The following is a 17,061-nucleotide window of genomic DNA, read 5'->3' as shown; positions in this document are numbered from 1 at the left end:
ACTTCATCAAAAGATGATGCCAAATTTGTTTTCATGAAAATTAATTTCAATCGGAGTCTCTATCGATGTTCAAATATATTTAAGTACATATTAAGCACAAGGGAGATTTTTGCACATAATGTGCCGTTTATTAAGAATGTATAAAATGTACAAAAAAATAATAATTCAGCACTGTTTAACTTGAAGGAACTTGCACGCACATGCAGATACTGTATTCATGCAATTACAGTACTTTTATCAACATAACATTATAATATGAACATAACGCAAATTTGTATTACAGTATGACTAAAGATCCTGTCGAAGTGCCAAACTTCATTTTCCACACACCCTATGAAAAATAAATTTATTACTCCAACTACTACTTCATTTACAACCACATAATTTATTAATGTGATTAATTAATAATCATGTTAATAAATCCTCCCCTTCTACCTGTAAATGCAAACGTCAGTTAGTGTCGGTTTGAACTTTCAACCATTGGAGGGTGCTATTGTATTGCATAACAACAACAACATACTTATTTTTAGCTTGCACAAAACTACGTTGCTTTTTGATGTCCGTCCAAAACAATCTATCTGAACTAGAGGTGTCAGTGGATTAAAATTTGTAATCATAATTAATCGCATTACTTCAATAATTAACTGACTATTAATCACACATTAATTGCACATTTTATATCTCAATTTATACCTACATTTACAATAAAATGTACCCCCCCCCCCCCCCCCACACACACACACACAATTTCAATATGGTTTTATTTTTTTTTAGTCATTGATAGAGCAATTTCCTAATAATTCAATTAAAAAAAATTAAAGATTCATTGATAGAGTAATTTCATAACAATTCAAGAAAAAAAGTTTAAAAAAAAATAAAAATAAAATATGTGCTGTACTGTAAAACCAAACCAAAGCGTGACTGATTTGTTTTGGTCATTTTTCTCTCACTACAACATGGTATAATTGCATTTGTAAGACAATAGTGAAAGCTCAATGCATTTCTCTTTTCATATTAGGAGCTGCCTAATTTTTAACATGAAGTAACTTGTGAAATTATGCACATTTTTAAAACTGTAAAATACAACACAGTCCCCACAAATATATGCATTCGCTCTAGGCTTTTATTTTGTGAAGTGAAATAGGATGTGCATTGTAAAATGACGAATTTTTACTGCATAGGAACCAGAAACGACCGATGTGTTCTTTTCATATTAATAGCTCTGTAATTTTAAACAATAAGTAACTTGCGAGTTTCTGCACATTTTAAAATTGTAAAATACAACTTGACGCCAATCCCCACACATTAGGCAGTATCATTTAATTTATTACTGCTAAATTGTGTTATAGTGACTCCTTTTTATGACGTCGGACACGTTTATTTTTGTTAAGTTCTCGGATGCGAGACGCAGCTGAGGCCGCTCTACTGTTACAGCGAACACATCGGTAGTTTCACTTTCACCCTGATGAGATATTTTGTGGAGATGCTGAATAAAATGCGCCTCACATTTAAAGATAAATAGGCTTGTGCTCACTCCAACTTTCAAGACGGCGTCCATTCGGCTCTTTACTCTCACAGGGGTTTCAGAGTGCCCATGGACGCCTCTTGGTGCTTGGTGCAAACGCAACGGCTAACCGAGTGCGTTCTTTCAAAGCAAGGCACGGGTGGTAGTGGTGAGACACAGTCCAAATGGCTCCTCCACCTATATTCTGCCCCTTAAACACTGTATTTTAGCTCCAGTGCATTACTATTGGGTAGTTTTGATGTGGACGTTTCTACTGCGTGGTGACTAGAATTCCCTGAGTAGAGGCTTTCCAAATAAGGAGCGGTCGTTAATCGAGCGTTAAAAAAAAAAAAATAGTGCCGTTAAAGGCACTTTAAGTTAACGAGATAATAATGCGACAATTTTGACACCCATAATCTGAACATAAAAGTTATTTTAAACAGTCACTCACGTCTCACAGGCAAACAAACATGATATAGCCAAACGCCAACATGCATTCTCGGTACTCAGGAGACTGCTCCTTAAAACAGATGATTCTCCTTCTCCAGACTCCTAGTGAGGTGGATTATAATGCTTTGTCGTAAGTAGCGCCAGCTACTGTTCAGGAGGGGCATAACAGTTAGTAGGCGTCTGCTTGAAAAAAAATGCTGGCAGGCTGCATCGGCCAGGCGTGCGACGTCACTGCGCCGGTGCCGTGATATGTCAATCATTTGGCGTCTGCTGGGTCCAATCACATTTCAGCAGGGGCACGTGCCACCCCGGCCCCCCCTCTGGCTCCGCCATTGGTTGTAGGGTAACATCAGACTGGTTTCATAGCATCAAATCAGTCACAAGCAGCAACAATCATCTTTGTAACACTAGTACATAATTTTAAAACTAAGATGAGGTGAGAAACCAACAATTAAACCATTTACTTTGGTAGCAATAGAGATATTTATTTACAAAAATAAACTAAGGGTAAAATTAAAAAGAAAAAAGTACAAAACTTTACTATATTGATAACTTGGCAGTAGGGCTGGGAAATATGGCCTTATAAATATTGCAGCTAAACTCACAGTTCTGAAGTTCTGATTTTAACTTACCCCATCCCCATTTAATAGAAAAAAAAAGATATTAAAACTTGTCTCGTAACTAACTTCTGCAAGTTACCTTTTTAGACTAGTGGGAGAGAAAAGAAGTGAGTTACTGGAGGTGGCATCCTCTAGCTAATTGTTTTGGCCGTGGGTAGACAAAACTAATTATATGATGTTTATTACCAGTTTTACTTGAAAACATAAAAAAAAGAACACGTTAAATGCTATTTTTGAAAAATGTTGGTGCCAAAATTCTCTTCCATGTCTGGATCCACCTTTATGTCCACAAAATGTTGTCTTAATGTATTAACTAGCCTGCTGGGTGATAAACAAGTCAAAACCATTTACAGTGGTTCTATGCTCTGATTACTGATTTAACATCATAATGTATTTTACAGATGATTGTCGAGAAAGCCACTTAATGTGCCGTTCTTTCCAGCCCAATTTGTTTTTGAAGCCACTTGAGGGCTCTTCAACTAAAACAACTTGTTTCAGGCTCTCGGCATTTATATTTGACTGTAAAATTAATCTAATAGTCATTCCCAACCGCTATGATCACAAGGTGTGGCATGGGAAATAATATTTGATTTGAGATACAAGTGTGTTGAGTTACAAGTGTGGTCAGGGCACAAATTTAAACTTCAATCTTAAGCCACCGGTTTATTATTTGTGACATTTTTGTTTGGTGGTGTGCCGTGATATATATCTTTATGTAAAGTGTGTGTCTTGTCTCAGTGAAGCTTGGGGAAAGCTGATAATAACAATAATTACCAGGTTGGATTTGTTTCTGATGAAATTGTCATCAAACAAACCCAAGATTGTTAGCTAAGCAAACGCTTTTTGGAAAAAGCTGTTGTTGCTAAGCAACAAGCCGAACTCCGGTGCAAAGAATTGTTCTCAAGTAAAACATTTTGTCCCTTCGATTTCTAGAAGAAGAAACAAAAACGCACGCCGCTGCGACGAGGGATGTCTGCCGGACCCAACAGTGCTGCTTCACCCCAGAAATCCCTTGTCACTCATGTCCAGGTATTGCCAACACTTACTCAGCCTGTAAAGCGGTTTCCATCATAGAAGTGGTCGATGGCATGCTTAGCCTCAGGAAGACTTACGGAGAGTGAGACTGCCAACTCTGGAGTGTGGAAATGCAATGTGCTTTTTATTTGTTCGAGCCTACTGTTTATTAATAGATGGATGATAAATTAAATGACTTGAAAGGCCAGGTGTATGTTTCTGCAGGAACTTGCACAAATGTGTTGGAATCAAATTTTACCTTTTGTCGCCTCAGTTATGCACAGACTTTGTAGCACTTTTAAAATATATATTCATTTTTTTATTTTAAATTTTTAGGAAGAATTACATTTTATGTTTTTAAATTACTGTCAAATATAAAAACTTGGCAAATATGACCAGCATATACAAATTAAACACAACTTAAAAAAAACAATATTAAATTAATAGCTGGTAGCAAGTAAATAAGGATAGCAATCACAGCAGCTCTCAGCATTTCAATTGAGTGTAAAAGATTATGTAATACTGTGAAAGTACTTGACTAAAAGGTCCATCGATTTTTGGAATAAGAATAATATTCTTTAAAAAAAAAAAAAAAAAAAAAAGACCACAAAAAACTTTTATTTTTTTATTTTTTCCAGCACAGAAAATGTCTAGGAACGCTGCAGTGAAATGATAACTCTTGTTACTATAGTTACTAATGTAAGTCTCCTGGGGTGAGGTGGAAATTGATGCATCAGATGTACAGACAAAAGTATTCTACATCCAAATATGGTTGGGTCCATAAGTAGGAAGGTTCAAAAGTATCTGTAATAATCTCAGCCATTTATTTACTGGAGCTGATCATCTGAATCAAATGAGGGTTTATACATTTTCATTAAGAAATGTAGAGTATTTTATCGTAACATTATGACTTTTTTTTTTTTTCCTTGATCAAAGGCGGTTTTGGTATTCTTATGACATTTTTGAATTTCTGTTTTGATGGGATACCTGCATCCTAAAAGTTCAAAGAACCTGTGATGTAATTAATCTTCATCCAAATATATCTGGACCTAACAACATCCTGCAATATAAAGTCACCCTTTTATTTAAAAGCAAGAGTCTATGCTATCGACATTACATTTAAAAAAAAAAAAAAATAGTGCAAAGACTGGCATGCCACAGGTGGGTTTTGTCATTCCTATGTGTGGTTGTGGCACCCTTGGCCGACCTGGTCCATCACGTTAAAGAAGTCCCCTCTTGACGTTTGGGCGTCAAACCCTGCAGGTGAATCCACACCGTTGAGAAGTCGTGGGAACTTGTTCGGATAATACCCACAGGTGTCTGTTACCTGTGTTGCAGGTCCTGCCGCTTCTGAAGACGTCCACTCGCATGAGGTGACTGGACTCAGCCCGCGTTGACATCCAATCGTAGGGAAATAGCGCCGACATCCGCCCTGACAAATTACAAGCATTCAGGTGACATCTTTTACTTATCACACACCAGGGTTATTATAGTTTTGGAATTTTCATTTTAGTTTTTATTTTGTTTTTTAAATTTTAGTTATTTTTTTAGGGTGGTTCTGTTATTTATTTGTTTGTTATTTCAAAAATGCTTAGTTTTAGTTCCAGTATTAATTTTTTCAGTGAATTACTTGTGCGCAATATTTAATAAACACCGTGGTAAAATTGAAAAAAGTAATTAATTTCTTACCTATTGTTGCATTCCATTGTCACTTCGGAGCGACGTCACCTGAAGGTGCTTTTCTATTGGCTACTGCTAGATGACATCATTTTCCTGTGACACACTTTCAAATGTCCTTATTCCGGTTAAATAAATATACAGTACTTAAAATCATCCCCAAAGGCTCATGCATTAAATTAATTAGCGAAGACTAAAACGAAGGACGTTTTTGCTATTATTATAGTTTTGTAAACATAGTGTATTTTCATTTAGTTTTTCGTTTTTATTTTATATTGTTAGTTTTTTTAACTTTATTTTTAGTTTTTTTTTGTGTTAGTTTTATTAACTAAAATAACCTCCTCACACATTCATTCAATTAAAAGTCATTACCAGTTTCATTGGCAACATTGGAATTGCTTCAATTGTTATTCTTTCGACAAATTGAGCACTTTTTGGGGCGCCTCAATAAGTCACAAAAGTCAACAATATTTGCAAGTAATTATATCCTGGAGGACATGCATGTATTTTAGTTAAAATGAAATCATTATCGACCTGTGGAAATTTTGAAAAGAAAATCACCAAAATATGCACCGATCGACGTGAAATTGTATGGACATGTCTATCATAATTTGACGAATTCCTACGAGGGATTTTGCCCATTTGAGCCCCCAAAAACAGACGACTGACACCAAACTGCCAAACTTTTTTCTCTAACGAGTGCGCTGAAGTTTGATGATTGAGGATTCACCATGAAAACGAAGATACGAGGGCATCATTGCTCGCAGCTTTAATTAGCCACTGTGATGCAAAGCCTTCCTTTTCTAACCCTCTTCTTATCACAGGGGTGCCAAATTGTTTTTGTTTTTTTTCCTTTTTCTTTTTACACCTTCCCTGTCAAACATGCAAGATGGTGGGGGCATTGTCTATTTAAAGGTACATGGAATTGAGACACTCCATTCTCGACCTGCCTCACTTCATCATCATCGTTAAGATATGCCGCCATGTGACAATAATCTGCTCAAAACACATTGTTAAAGCGCCACCCACGCATCCACTAATAAGCTCTTCACATGCCAAACTTACACTTTAACCTTTTCTTTGGCAGCGCACCATCGTCTTGTTTTCACTGCGCTGGTTGATGAGCTTCCCACAAGTTACCTGAGCTGTGGTCTGCTGCAGATTCGGTGGGCACGGATGCGCCACTGGGAGGATGCGGGAGGCGTGAAAGTGGCGGGCAGGGGTCAGTGCAGAAGAGCTGGCCAAGCGGAGCGTCAACAAACCTGAAATATTTCAGCGTTACGTACGTAAATACTCACGAATACATCCATTTGTTTTCTGTACTGCTTTAAAAAAACAAAAAACAAATATAATAATAATAATAATAATAATAATAATAATAATAATAATAAATATAAAGTTGAGTATTACAGACGCAGACCCAGACAGCCTCTTGTATGTTTCTCATAGTCAAACATTTCAGGCATACGCAGATGTGCAGTCATGTGACTTCCTGGCTGCTTTTGATTGGTCAAAAGTGTCCACATGGCGACAAAGTCTTCTTGACATTGCACAAACTCTGGATAAGAAGCAAGTGATTCACAAAACATCAACAAGGATTTTACAATTGATTTAACGTCCAAGAAGTACTTAGGGCACAGGCCTCACGCTCCCACTGGAGAAATACACACGTATTGTATTTCTTTTCTTCGTTTACATTTTATGATTCACTTATCAAATTCCTCGGCCGCTCCCGTCGGTGGCTATAGCATCCATTAATGGCGCCTAGTCTCGACCAATGAAGCGAGGCAAGCTCTGCTTTTACGGGCTGATTGTCTACCCAGAATCCTGCAGTGCGGGTTCAGGGCCTACCACTGCTCGGAGGACAATCGTAGCCAGCAAGGAGCCATGAAGCATCTGGCCGCTCTGACACAGAAATCCTTTAAAAGAAGCGCTTTAAAAGAAGGCAAATTGGATTCCAAAATCTGTTTAGTTTTTGAGTGAAAGAAATATGATGTTTAAAATGGAAACCTATTAAGTAAAAGCAATTGATAGAAAGCACTAAAAACATTTGGATGTGAATAGATTATTTTTAACCCAGCCACATTACATGTATGATTATGATTTTTTCTTAAAAATATGTAATCTTGTTAGTTGTTTAATTAGTAAAAAATTGTATAACATTTAATAATTTTTAACTCTTTATTTAAAATATTTTTATATTTATAATATAACAAATATTTTAATTAATTTATATATTTGTAATGTGATATACAATTAAATAAAATATAATATTTATAATATAACGTCATTTCTGTGCATTTTAGTTAAAAATTAAATGTCATAAAATGCTGTTTAAAGAACACGTCATTACCTGTGATTGTCTTGCAGGGTGCACATAAGAGCCGAGTGTGGATTGTGGGGGGAGTCTCCTCCCTGCTGAGCAGCTGATAGGGGAAAGAAGGACATCATACACTTAGAGTGCAGCCAACCGCAGCGTAAGTCTAATGGATAGTGTATAAATATCTGCTAGGAATATGTGGGGGGGAAACATTTTACATACTTGCGTATGGCTCTTGAGAGGCTGTGGAGGACGATATCAAGTTGTTTCTTCTGCTTGCTGAAGAGAAGCTAGGGTGCAGATGGTGGATGGTTAAACAGTCTGTTAGAGGCTCCTGGGTCACAGCAGCTGTAGATTTCATCTAAGGAAATGACACATAATGGATATTAGTGCTGTACAATGACTAAAAGCATGTACAATGGACACGAATAGTCTAAACACCCCTGTTCAAATGACAGGATTTTCTGAGGTAAAATAAATGAGACTTTTTTTTTTTTTTTCAACTATTAATTAGGCCTATACACTGTACATCTCAACTGAAATAAAAGGGAAATCTTTTCAAGAGGGCAAGTAAAAATGATTAACTGAGATAATGTGGTTGCACAAATGTGCACACCCCATAACTGGGGACGCAGTTGTGTTCAGAATGAACCATTCACATTCAAACTCGTGTTAAAAGGTCGTTGGCACACGCCACCATTTAAAGGGCCTCTGATGAACCCCAAATGAACTTCAGATGGTCCAGTATGCATTTTAGCAGTGGTGTGTAGACTTTTAATATCCACCGTACAGTATATATTAGGGGAACAACCAAAACTCACTTTGTTGTGCTCCCTGAAAGTGAAAGTTAGGGAGTGGGAGGGGCGCTAATAATCCCCCGAAACTAGTTCCTTAAGTATATCACAATATGATGTCCAAAAAAGGCTTCAGAAGCCATGGCCAAAATTGAACAGAACGTTAGCTATGACAGTTGGAAGTAGCCATTTTGGGCAAATTTCTGGGCTTGTACTTTTAACAAACTCTTTCGAGACAATTTTAGACTAAATGGTGCCAACTTTTTCAGATAGATAGATAGTCAGAAAAAGTGTCAGAACATTTTGTCGATAATCAAGTGTCAGATTCATATTAGATCCGACTTTTGTGGCTGATATATTGTGATGGCATGGATTAATGAAAAAAAGTTTCTAATTAAAGAGCTTATTATGTGGGAAGCGTTCTCAACCACAGAGGTTGTATCTATGGTGACAAAAGGAGTAGTTTACGGCCTGCTGGCTCTTAACATTCCGTAGGTGGATGTTTAAACAGAGAAGCATTTGATATTTTCAGCGACACGTTCAAAGAAAATGTACAATTTTTGGTTGCTATGGTAAAGTTTCATTGCGGAGTTGGGTACAGAGAATATGATATGGATAATTCACTCTGCCACATCATTATTCCTATACATTGAAATAAACAATATATTGAGTTGATTTCTTTAGACTCTACAGGCCAAATAATAATAATTTCTCTTTTTGTATTATTCCATATAAAAGGGGTTGTGTACTTAAATAGAAAAAGATGAGAAGTTCAGTAGTTGAATGAAACAACATACAGTAAGTATTCATTGCGGACTACCAAACTACAGTTCAGGCACCCCAAGGGACCTCCATATGAGGACCCCTGATTTAAAGCCCGCTTCCTACCTTTTTTCGTAGCTGCCTCTCCGCAGTGGAATGAGACTTGACGTGCTTCCTCAACGAGCTGGGGTCAGTGTAGCGCTTTGCACAGCCCGGCACTTGGCACGCGTACGGCTTCTAAACGCAGATCCCAAAATCTGATTGGAAACATTTACATGACAACACAAGCCATAGGAAATGCGCCACTCACTGTGTCCAGGTGCGTGCGCTGGTGCTTGGCTCTGTCACTGGAGTTGCTGAAGGCCTTGAAGCATCCTGGATGCTGGCACGGGTATGGCTTCTCCCCCGTGTGGCTGCGCAGGTGGATCTTTAGATTTTCCAGGCGGGAGAAGGCCTTCTTGCAGCCCTTGAACTGCGAGGAAAGAAAAGAAGAGGAGAAGTGGAGCTTTAATCAAGATGAGGTATTTCTCCTGCATGCATTTTTTGTTTTTTTAAAGATAGTCTCACGGAGAAGGACCTCAGCCTCTTTTGTCCTCCTTTGAGAGGAACTGAAAGCTGTGAGTGTGCTCGCTGGAACTCACCACAACACAGCCTGCTTGGCCTTGATGTGTGGGTGGAAATGCAAATGATTATTTTTTTAAAAATCCTTAAAAAACTGAAATTCATGTAGTCTCACACTGACGCATGAAAACAAGCAGTCATTGCTCAACACTCTTTAACATAATGAGTTTTAATATGCAGTGGGCTGATTCCTCAGTTTTTTTTTTTATGATGATGATGTGAAGCTATCAGTGCTGATGCAGTAACATCATCCACATTTAGCACTCATCTTAGCACATCACAGTGTGACGTGGTCAGATGTTACTAATGTTAAGGGATATTTAATGTCAATTTAAAGCTCCAAATGAGCACGTTGGCTCATTTGTTTAAATGTGTGTACAGTACTTTGCTATTACCATCAAGCTACCAGCAGAGAGCAGTGTTTCTACACATGACGGTGTTCTGTCTGTTTGCAGCCCAAATATTTGCACATGATCATCTGTTAAATATACACTTACCAGACACAACATTAACACAATGAGATCCAATAGAGTTGTATTAAAATTTATGCCTTTGTAAAAGAAAATGAAAAAACAAACAGATTTTGAATGGGCTGCGATTGGTTGGCAACCAGTCCAGGGTGTCCCCCGCCTACTGCCCAGAGCCAGCTGAGATAGGCGCCAGCAGCCGCCGCGACCCTTGTGAGGAATAAGCGGTCAAGAAAATGGATGGATGGATGGATTTTGAATGGGGCAGCACAGTGTACTAGTAGTTGGCACGTCTGCCTCACAGTTTTGAGCTTCTGGGTTGATTCTTAATTATGGGCCCCTTGATAATTAATCATGAAGGGCCCTCAAAATGCTTGGGGTCCCCAGGAAGTCTTCCAGTTTTTTTTCCAATTTGAAGAAGGAAGGCTGGAGTAAGCCCACACAGAAAAAGTGGAGCAGAAATTCGAACCTGGAACCTGAGGACTGTGAGGCAGACTTGCTCACCACTGGTTCACCGTACTGGTTGCATCATATTTTATCCTGAAACAGACTCTCTATGACAAAATGTCTTACAAACAGGATGAAACTAGGATTTTTTTTTTTTTTTTTGCAGTGTCATGCCGTCTCGGTGAGCGCATAACCCAAATATGCAACTCAGCAAAGTTTTTCAATTCCAAGTCCAGACGTTTACGCTCTGTCTTCCTGTTCGCAGGGGGTTGGAATGTCCTCCCCGTTTAGGCCTGATGGAGAAAATACACAGAGCGTGTCCTATTTTGTTATTGTGTGGATTCTTCGCATACTCTCACCGTTTGGTCATTTGTTATTCACTAACCACACTACTTCACTCGCTATAAATTCAGAAATAATACAAGTACTTCATTCAGAGTGTTCACAGTACAGTATTCTTAAAAAATAGAAAGACAGCATTTCCATTTCCTAAGCTTGATGCTGGCACTCAATCTTATAGTAGGAATTAGTGGATCAACATTTATAGCAGATATATTTATTATTATATCAATCAAAAGTGAGAGTTATCTTTGTTTAGTGTGTTTAAAGTGTTTGATATAGGCTATCAAGAAATCAAGAAAAAAAACAAGGTATTCCAAACTATTCGTGTTGTGGTTCAAGCCTCATATAAATCATAATGACATCCACAAATAGCTTTGAGCCAGTCCAGCATTATGTTATGTTCACAAACAGCATCAAACAAGTGATAACGTTGCAGGTACAAGTTTGGGCTTGTTCTTTATGTACACGCTGTAACATGAGTGGCCTCCATTGTTCCCAACTGCTTCTTGTTTCCATACCATGCGTCTTATTCTGCACCTGCCACTCACTCGCCAACAGAACCCACAGAGCTTTTAGCATAGTCTTGCATGAGATTTTAACATTTTAGCATCCAGCAGAACCCCCTGCTGGGTTATCCAAACGTGTGCCGAGAAAGGACTGCAGTGTTGATGTAATGTATAAGAAAACTCATCAAAGTGCAAATCAAACAGTGACAGAGACCAGCAGTAGAAATGTGACAATTTTGCACACCACCCATGGCAACAACAGCAGCTTGGTGCAATAAGTGAATATTTTCTCACAAAAGGTCGCCAGCCGCTATGCACGCTGTTAATAATTGACTTGTTGATGGCAGACGCATGAAGCGTGTCTTGGCCGGAGTTGTGCATTATTCGTCTGCGTCCTATGTAATTTCCCAGTGGGAGTGAGCGAAAAGAAATGGGGGGGAGGAATGCAAAGTGGGAGTCTCGACAATGGGAAAATATTTCATGGCACATTTAAGAAAATATCAAGAGAGATGTTTGCGGCATATCTGAATGAACTCAATCAGTCAGAATGGCATTCGGCCGAGTGCAACCAAGGTTGAACTGTGAAAAGTAAAAAAACAACATAAGTGGAGACACATTTGTGTTTGTTTGTTTGTTTGTTTGTTAGCTGGCTAATTACAGATGGCATTAATGTGTTTTGAATGGATGAATATGACATTTTTCTTTGGAATGTCTCATGTCACCACATTGAAGACTTCTGTGATTGAATGGCAACTTTGCCCCAAGTCTTCTGAGATCCGTTTACTCAGCGACTCTAATGAAGACAAGCGGTATAGAAACTTGAATGATGCACAGTAAAATCGGAAAGGTAGTGTTAAATTTAACACTTTCCCTGAGTTCATGTAGTTCTCAGCTAGTTCCGAGTAGAATTTACACTTCCAAAAACTCTTTGGTAGAGTGAAATTACACCAATAGTGTTATTTGACACACAAAAGTGAACTTTTTACAATTTAAAATGTTATCTACTTTCACAGATCAGTTATTTTTTTCACATTGTCAGTATTATTTATTAACACTTAAAAGTGATATTTCCTTTCTTTTGGTATTTATTTCTCACTGTTTTGTTATGAATTTTAAGTGTTATTTTTATTTAACCAGTTCAGGGTGTCCCCCGCCTACTGCCCGAAGCCAGCTGGGATAGGCTCCAGCACCCCCGCGACCCTTGTGAGAAATAATCGGTTAAGAAAATGGATGGATGGATGTTATTTTCATTCCTTTTGTTGGTGTTAATTTCTCACAGTTTTAGTGTTACTTCTTGACGAGACAGTGGGACTGGAACCTAGTACCGAGCACTTGGGGGCAACAACACTAACAAGTACGCCACTTGATCGTACGTGTTCATTGCAGCAAAATTCTTTCTTGTAGGCCTAGTTCTTTCACGAGTCGTGGTAAGAATTGTCGGTATGGAAAAAATATCCGCTTCGTTTATAGTTTCACAGAAAAGTAATGAACATAAATTATACTACTCATGAAAATCTGGAAACTTTTTGTTTTCTGTCTCACACACAGCTGCGAGAAAAGAGCCTGGATGTAACTAGGCCTGGACTCTGAGTTTGACACCACCCGAAGAGCTTTTTCTGCACTGTGAGTGTTCAAACAACACCTCAATCATCTCCCAGTAACTCAAAATAATCAACACTATATTTTTAACTCAAAGTAAAGCTACAAAATTTGCGGTGTGGATGGTTTACCGTGCACTTGTTGGGCTTCTCTCCCGAATGGACCCTCATGTGGATCAGAAGCTTGTAACGGGCGTTGAAAGGTTTGCGGTTCCGAGGACAGCCCGCCCAGTAGCATGTGAAGTCTTCGGCCTTCCTCTGGTCCACGTGCAGCTTTTCAATGTGCCTCACCAGCTCGTCCTTTTGGTCATAAACTGCACTGCAATCCGTCCACAAGCAGCAGTGGGCGCCAAAGTCCTCCGTTTCGCCCTCTTCTTCCTCCAGCATCGGAATCTGGGGTAAAAAACTGACGCCATGCCGCGGTGGAAGCACAGAACCCTGGTTGAGATTGTCTTGAGGCCTTAGTTTGTGGTGACTTCTGGAAAGGTGGAGGTGTCGATGGGAGTGGTAGGGTGGTGGAGGTCCCTGAGGGATAGTAGCCTCTTCACAAGGAAGTGGATCTGACTGCAGTTCTTCTCGACAAGTTTCTGAAATCTTTCCCAACGCGTGCACTTCCCTTGAAATTGGAAGGCACTGTTGTTCCACCACCATGTTTGCCATCTGACTCTCCAGAGCCCCACCCTCTTCCAGAACCTTCTTATGGCTGCATTCACCTGGTGTAATCAGAGCTTGTGAAGAGTCTGGCATAGTGTAGGGATGAACCTGTGGGATGTAAGAGCCCCTCACACCCAGGAAGTGGCCATAGCCCTCGGACTGGACAGGTGAGATTGTAGGGTGGGAAGCAGGTGAGCTATTGATATAAGCCACGAGGGATGTAGGCGAGGTGCGTATGATGGAGTTGAAATCAATTCCAATCACATCGGACAAAGGCGACATGGAAAGAGCTCTCTTCTTTGCGTTGTGCTGTCTGGGGCTCCCGGCATCAGCCATGAAAAGGTACGAGGGCAGAGAGGCTGCCGTGCTAGTGTCGCCAGAGGCCTCAATGCCAGACATGGCTGTGCCAGGGGGAAGGCCCAGTTGCTCACTGCCCTCGCTGGCCAGGGTGGAACACGGGGCCTGACCCAGAGGGGGAAGGACGCGGTAGCCAAACGGCCATTCGTTTCGTCCGCTAAACACTGACTGGGTTTCGAACAGACTGAGGGTGGTGGATGCCAGGGATTCTCTGGACAGCACCGACCTGAAACATTATTGTTGTACATTGAATCGACATTTGTAGGTTTAATGAGGCTTACTGGTGATGCTATTGCCTACCTGGCATCCGGAGGTGGGTGATAAGACGCGACATCGTGTTGATGACCAGGCACAAGAGACATTGGACCGCTTGTTATCGTGAGGTTGCTCGCAGGATGCCCAAGAACTTCAATGACAGGTCTGGAACCGCCACTACCTGCTGGACAAATGTAGCATTTGAGCATTTTGATGAACTTGTGATCAAAGTCAGCAAAGGCCCGATTGTCGGGTTTTTCCTAATATGTAAGAACCAACAATTGTATTCACTGAGTATTGGGATAAATTTGAGCATTTCCCTCCGTTGTGCTCAAAGTCAGCAAAGACCAGATTGTTTTAAGGCTCTGAACTGTTATCTGAACCGGTTTGGAAAATGGATGGATGAATGGTATACTCTGCTTCAGTAACCAGGTTTAATCCACATACTATGATCTGCAGGATTAGGGGTGCTAAAAGTGGGTTACACCCATGGATAGACCCAAATCAAACACTAGACTCTGCTTGGAGAAAGTTAACCGGCAGACCTCCAAACAAATATAAATCCTACGTGTTTGTTTTTAGCTCGGGAATTTCCCTTGACAACCTGAGCAGGCGCAGACACCTTCAGCTCTGTTAATCACTAATGAGCGGTTCGTCTCGTTTCACCTTCCCCACCGTGCAAACTTACTTTAAGGACCAGCTTCATGTTTGGTTAATTATCAAAAACAGACCTAGAGGTCGGACATGATGACCGCATGGGAGCGCAAGGTGAAAAGTAGGTGGCGGTTGATTACATATTTCATCCTGGAGTGTGTGACTCATGTTGGAGACTTCAGGTGAGGCGAGGCAGCTTGAGGAAAAATAAGGACTTTTTGTATTTTATTTATTTATTTATTTATTTTTTAAACCTGCTTATGACTTCATTGGTATGTTAAAGACAAAACAAAGGTTGTGAAACTGAGGTTTGTTTACAGATGTGGAGGCAAGCTTTTTCTTAGTTTATTTTTTTGGGCACGTCACACATAATGATATCGCCACTAAAAATCATCAGTCGATAGTAAATAATTAGCACATTTGATATTCATGATGGCCGGCCTGACCATTATTCAAGCAGATCAGGGAGGAAATATCATTCTTAACACCACAGATTGATCACCCAGGATAATCTTTCTGTAGCACACCGTACACTAACAATATATCCACCGACAATCATGAATTCAAACTTGTTTGAATTTTCTTGTTGCTTCAAACTTGCTGTTGACCTCGCACCTAAGGATTTGCTATCGTTAATATTGAACAAGTCCAACATTTACGATAAACAGTCATAACCGTTATTAAAGCGGTAAAACAACTCTTAACAACCCAATGCACCACAGGATAACCATTCAGAAAAATCTTTTAGCAACATCCAATAATCGTTCCTTGGCTGACATAGATCACCATGGAGGAAAAATGGTCAAATCGGTGCATATTGGACAGGTTTAACATGTACGATTTCCCAAATTATTTTCAGAGCAGATCAGAAGAGAGAGGAAAAAAAAAACTCTTAAGGTACCCCACAAATCAAAGGATAATCAATCAGGCTAATCTTTCAGAAACATTCAATAATCACACCTTTGCTGATATTAATCACAAGGGATGGAAAATGCTCAAATTTGGCCCGATTGGCCGGTACACATGTACCCGCTTTATTATTAGGATTGCCCATGATTGGATGTGGTCTGCACTATACTTGCCTTTTTTGGAAGCGCCTCTTTGAACGGCGGCGTCTCGCTGGAGCAGCGATGCCGCCGGCTTGACGTCCTGCTTCCCATTTGTCAACAGCTTCTTGCGGAGGCTCAGGCTCGGCAGGGCGACGGGGCCACCGTCGCTCACTTTGTTGGCACCCGAGAAGGGAAGACCGCCCCACTGAGGGGAAGTCACGGGCACCTTGACGGTCTGGGACCGGTGCCCTCTCATCTTCCCCAGCGACGGGGACACGCCGCATGGCGACACCAGGAGCTGGCAGCCCTTTCCGCTCATGGCGCAGGCCGAGTGCTCAGAGGGAGCTCATGTGGATCTTTTAGGTTTGGCATGCTGCTTTTTGGCTCATACCTGCCAGATGAAGAAGAAGAAGAAGAAGAAGAAGAATGAACCGGGGGGGGGGGGGGGGGGAGTAATATTAAACCAGGTTGGTTGACTTTTGGACTTTGATCACACTTGGCTCGTATTTGTGTAAAATCCACCTATTCATACATTTCCTCGTTGGTCTTTTGGGTGGTCTGGGTCTTACCCAGGTGACTTTAGGCGAGAAGCAGGATACATCTTGGACTGACTGCCAGCTGATCACAGGATATATACAAATAAATCACAGCAATAGATTTAGAGTCTTAAATGACCCTTAGATGACCTTTTTTGAGAGAATTGGGGAACACCCTGGACTGTTCGGCAGACAATTGCTGGGCTCGTTATGACAAAAAAAAACAAACCTTCCCACCATAAGTCCAATTTGGAATCTTCAATGAAGCCAACATGCATTTTGAAATGTACCCGAGAAATTAAGTATGGGAGAACATGTCTAAGGAGGTGGATGTACTCTGCAGTTTCTTTGGTAGGGATTTGACGAAAACCGATTTGAATCAGAAAATTGGTTTTGATGTAGTCTATCGAATCGTATCAAACTGAATTTTGATA

At 40.1% G+C, this 17,061-nt stretch overlaps 1 protein-coding gene across 1 annotated transcript; it reads right to left on the bottom strand.

The window, feature by feature from the left end:
• Positions 1-4,499: 4,499 nt before the first annotated feature.
• Positions 4,500-16,410, bottom strand: glis3 (GLIS family zinc finger 3). The gene is made up of 10 exons (XM_077498252.1): positions 16,125-16,410; positions 14,434-14,569; positions 13,255-14,359; positions 9,452-9,613; positions 9,268-9,378; positions 7,808-7,946; positions 7,619-7,691; positions 6,406-6,527; positions 4,916-5,020; positions 4,500-4,845 (listed from the first exon to the last, which is right to left on the bottom strand). The coding sequence occupies exons 1-10, from the start codon at positions 16,408-16,410 to the stop codon at positions 4,766-4,768; spliced, it is 2,319 nt and encodes a 772-aa protein (XP_077354378.1). The 3' UTR covers positions 4,500-4,765.
• Positions 16,411-17,061: the final 651 nt, after the last annotated feature.

Source organism: Festucalex cinctus, chromosome 15 (genome assembly GCF_051991245.1).
Source record: "Festucalex cinctus isolate MCC-2025b chromosome 15, RoL_Fcin_1.0, whole genome shotgun sequence".
NCBI lineage: Eukaryota > Metazoa > Chordata > Actinopteri > Syngnathiformes > Syngnathidae > Festucalex > Festucalex cinctus.
Note: the sequence above shows the minus strand (reverse complement) of the source record. Positions and strands in the feature narration are given on the sequence as shown.

What these genes read in the sequence shown, in the direction of transcription:
- glis3 (XM_077498252.1), bottom strand. Translation starts at nt 16,410, where the DNA reads ATGAGCGGAAAGGGCTGCCAGCTCCTGGTGTCGCCATGCGGCGTGTCC. An exon ending in AAGAGGCGCTTCCAAAAAAG is followed by an intron (nt 14,570 to 16,124) that starts GCAAGTATAGTG and finishes TTTGTCCAGCAG; the next exon opens with GTAGTGGCGGTTCCAGACCT. An exon ending in CACCCACCTCCGGATGCCAG is followed by an intron (nt 14,360 to 14,433) that starts GTAGGCAATAGC and finishes ATAATGTTTCAG; the next exon opens with GTCGGTGCTGTCCAGAGAAT.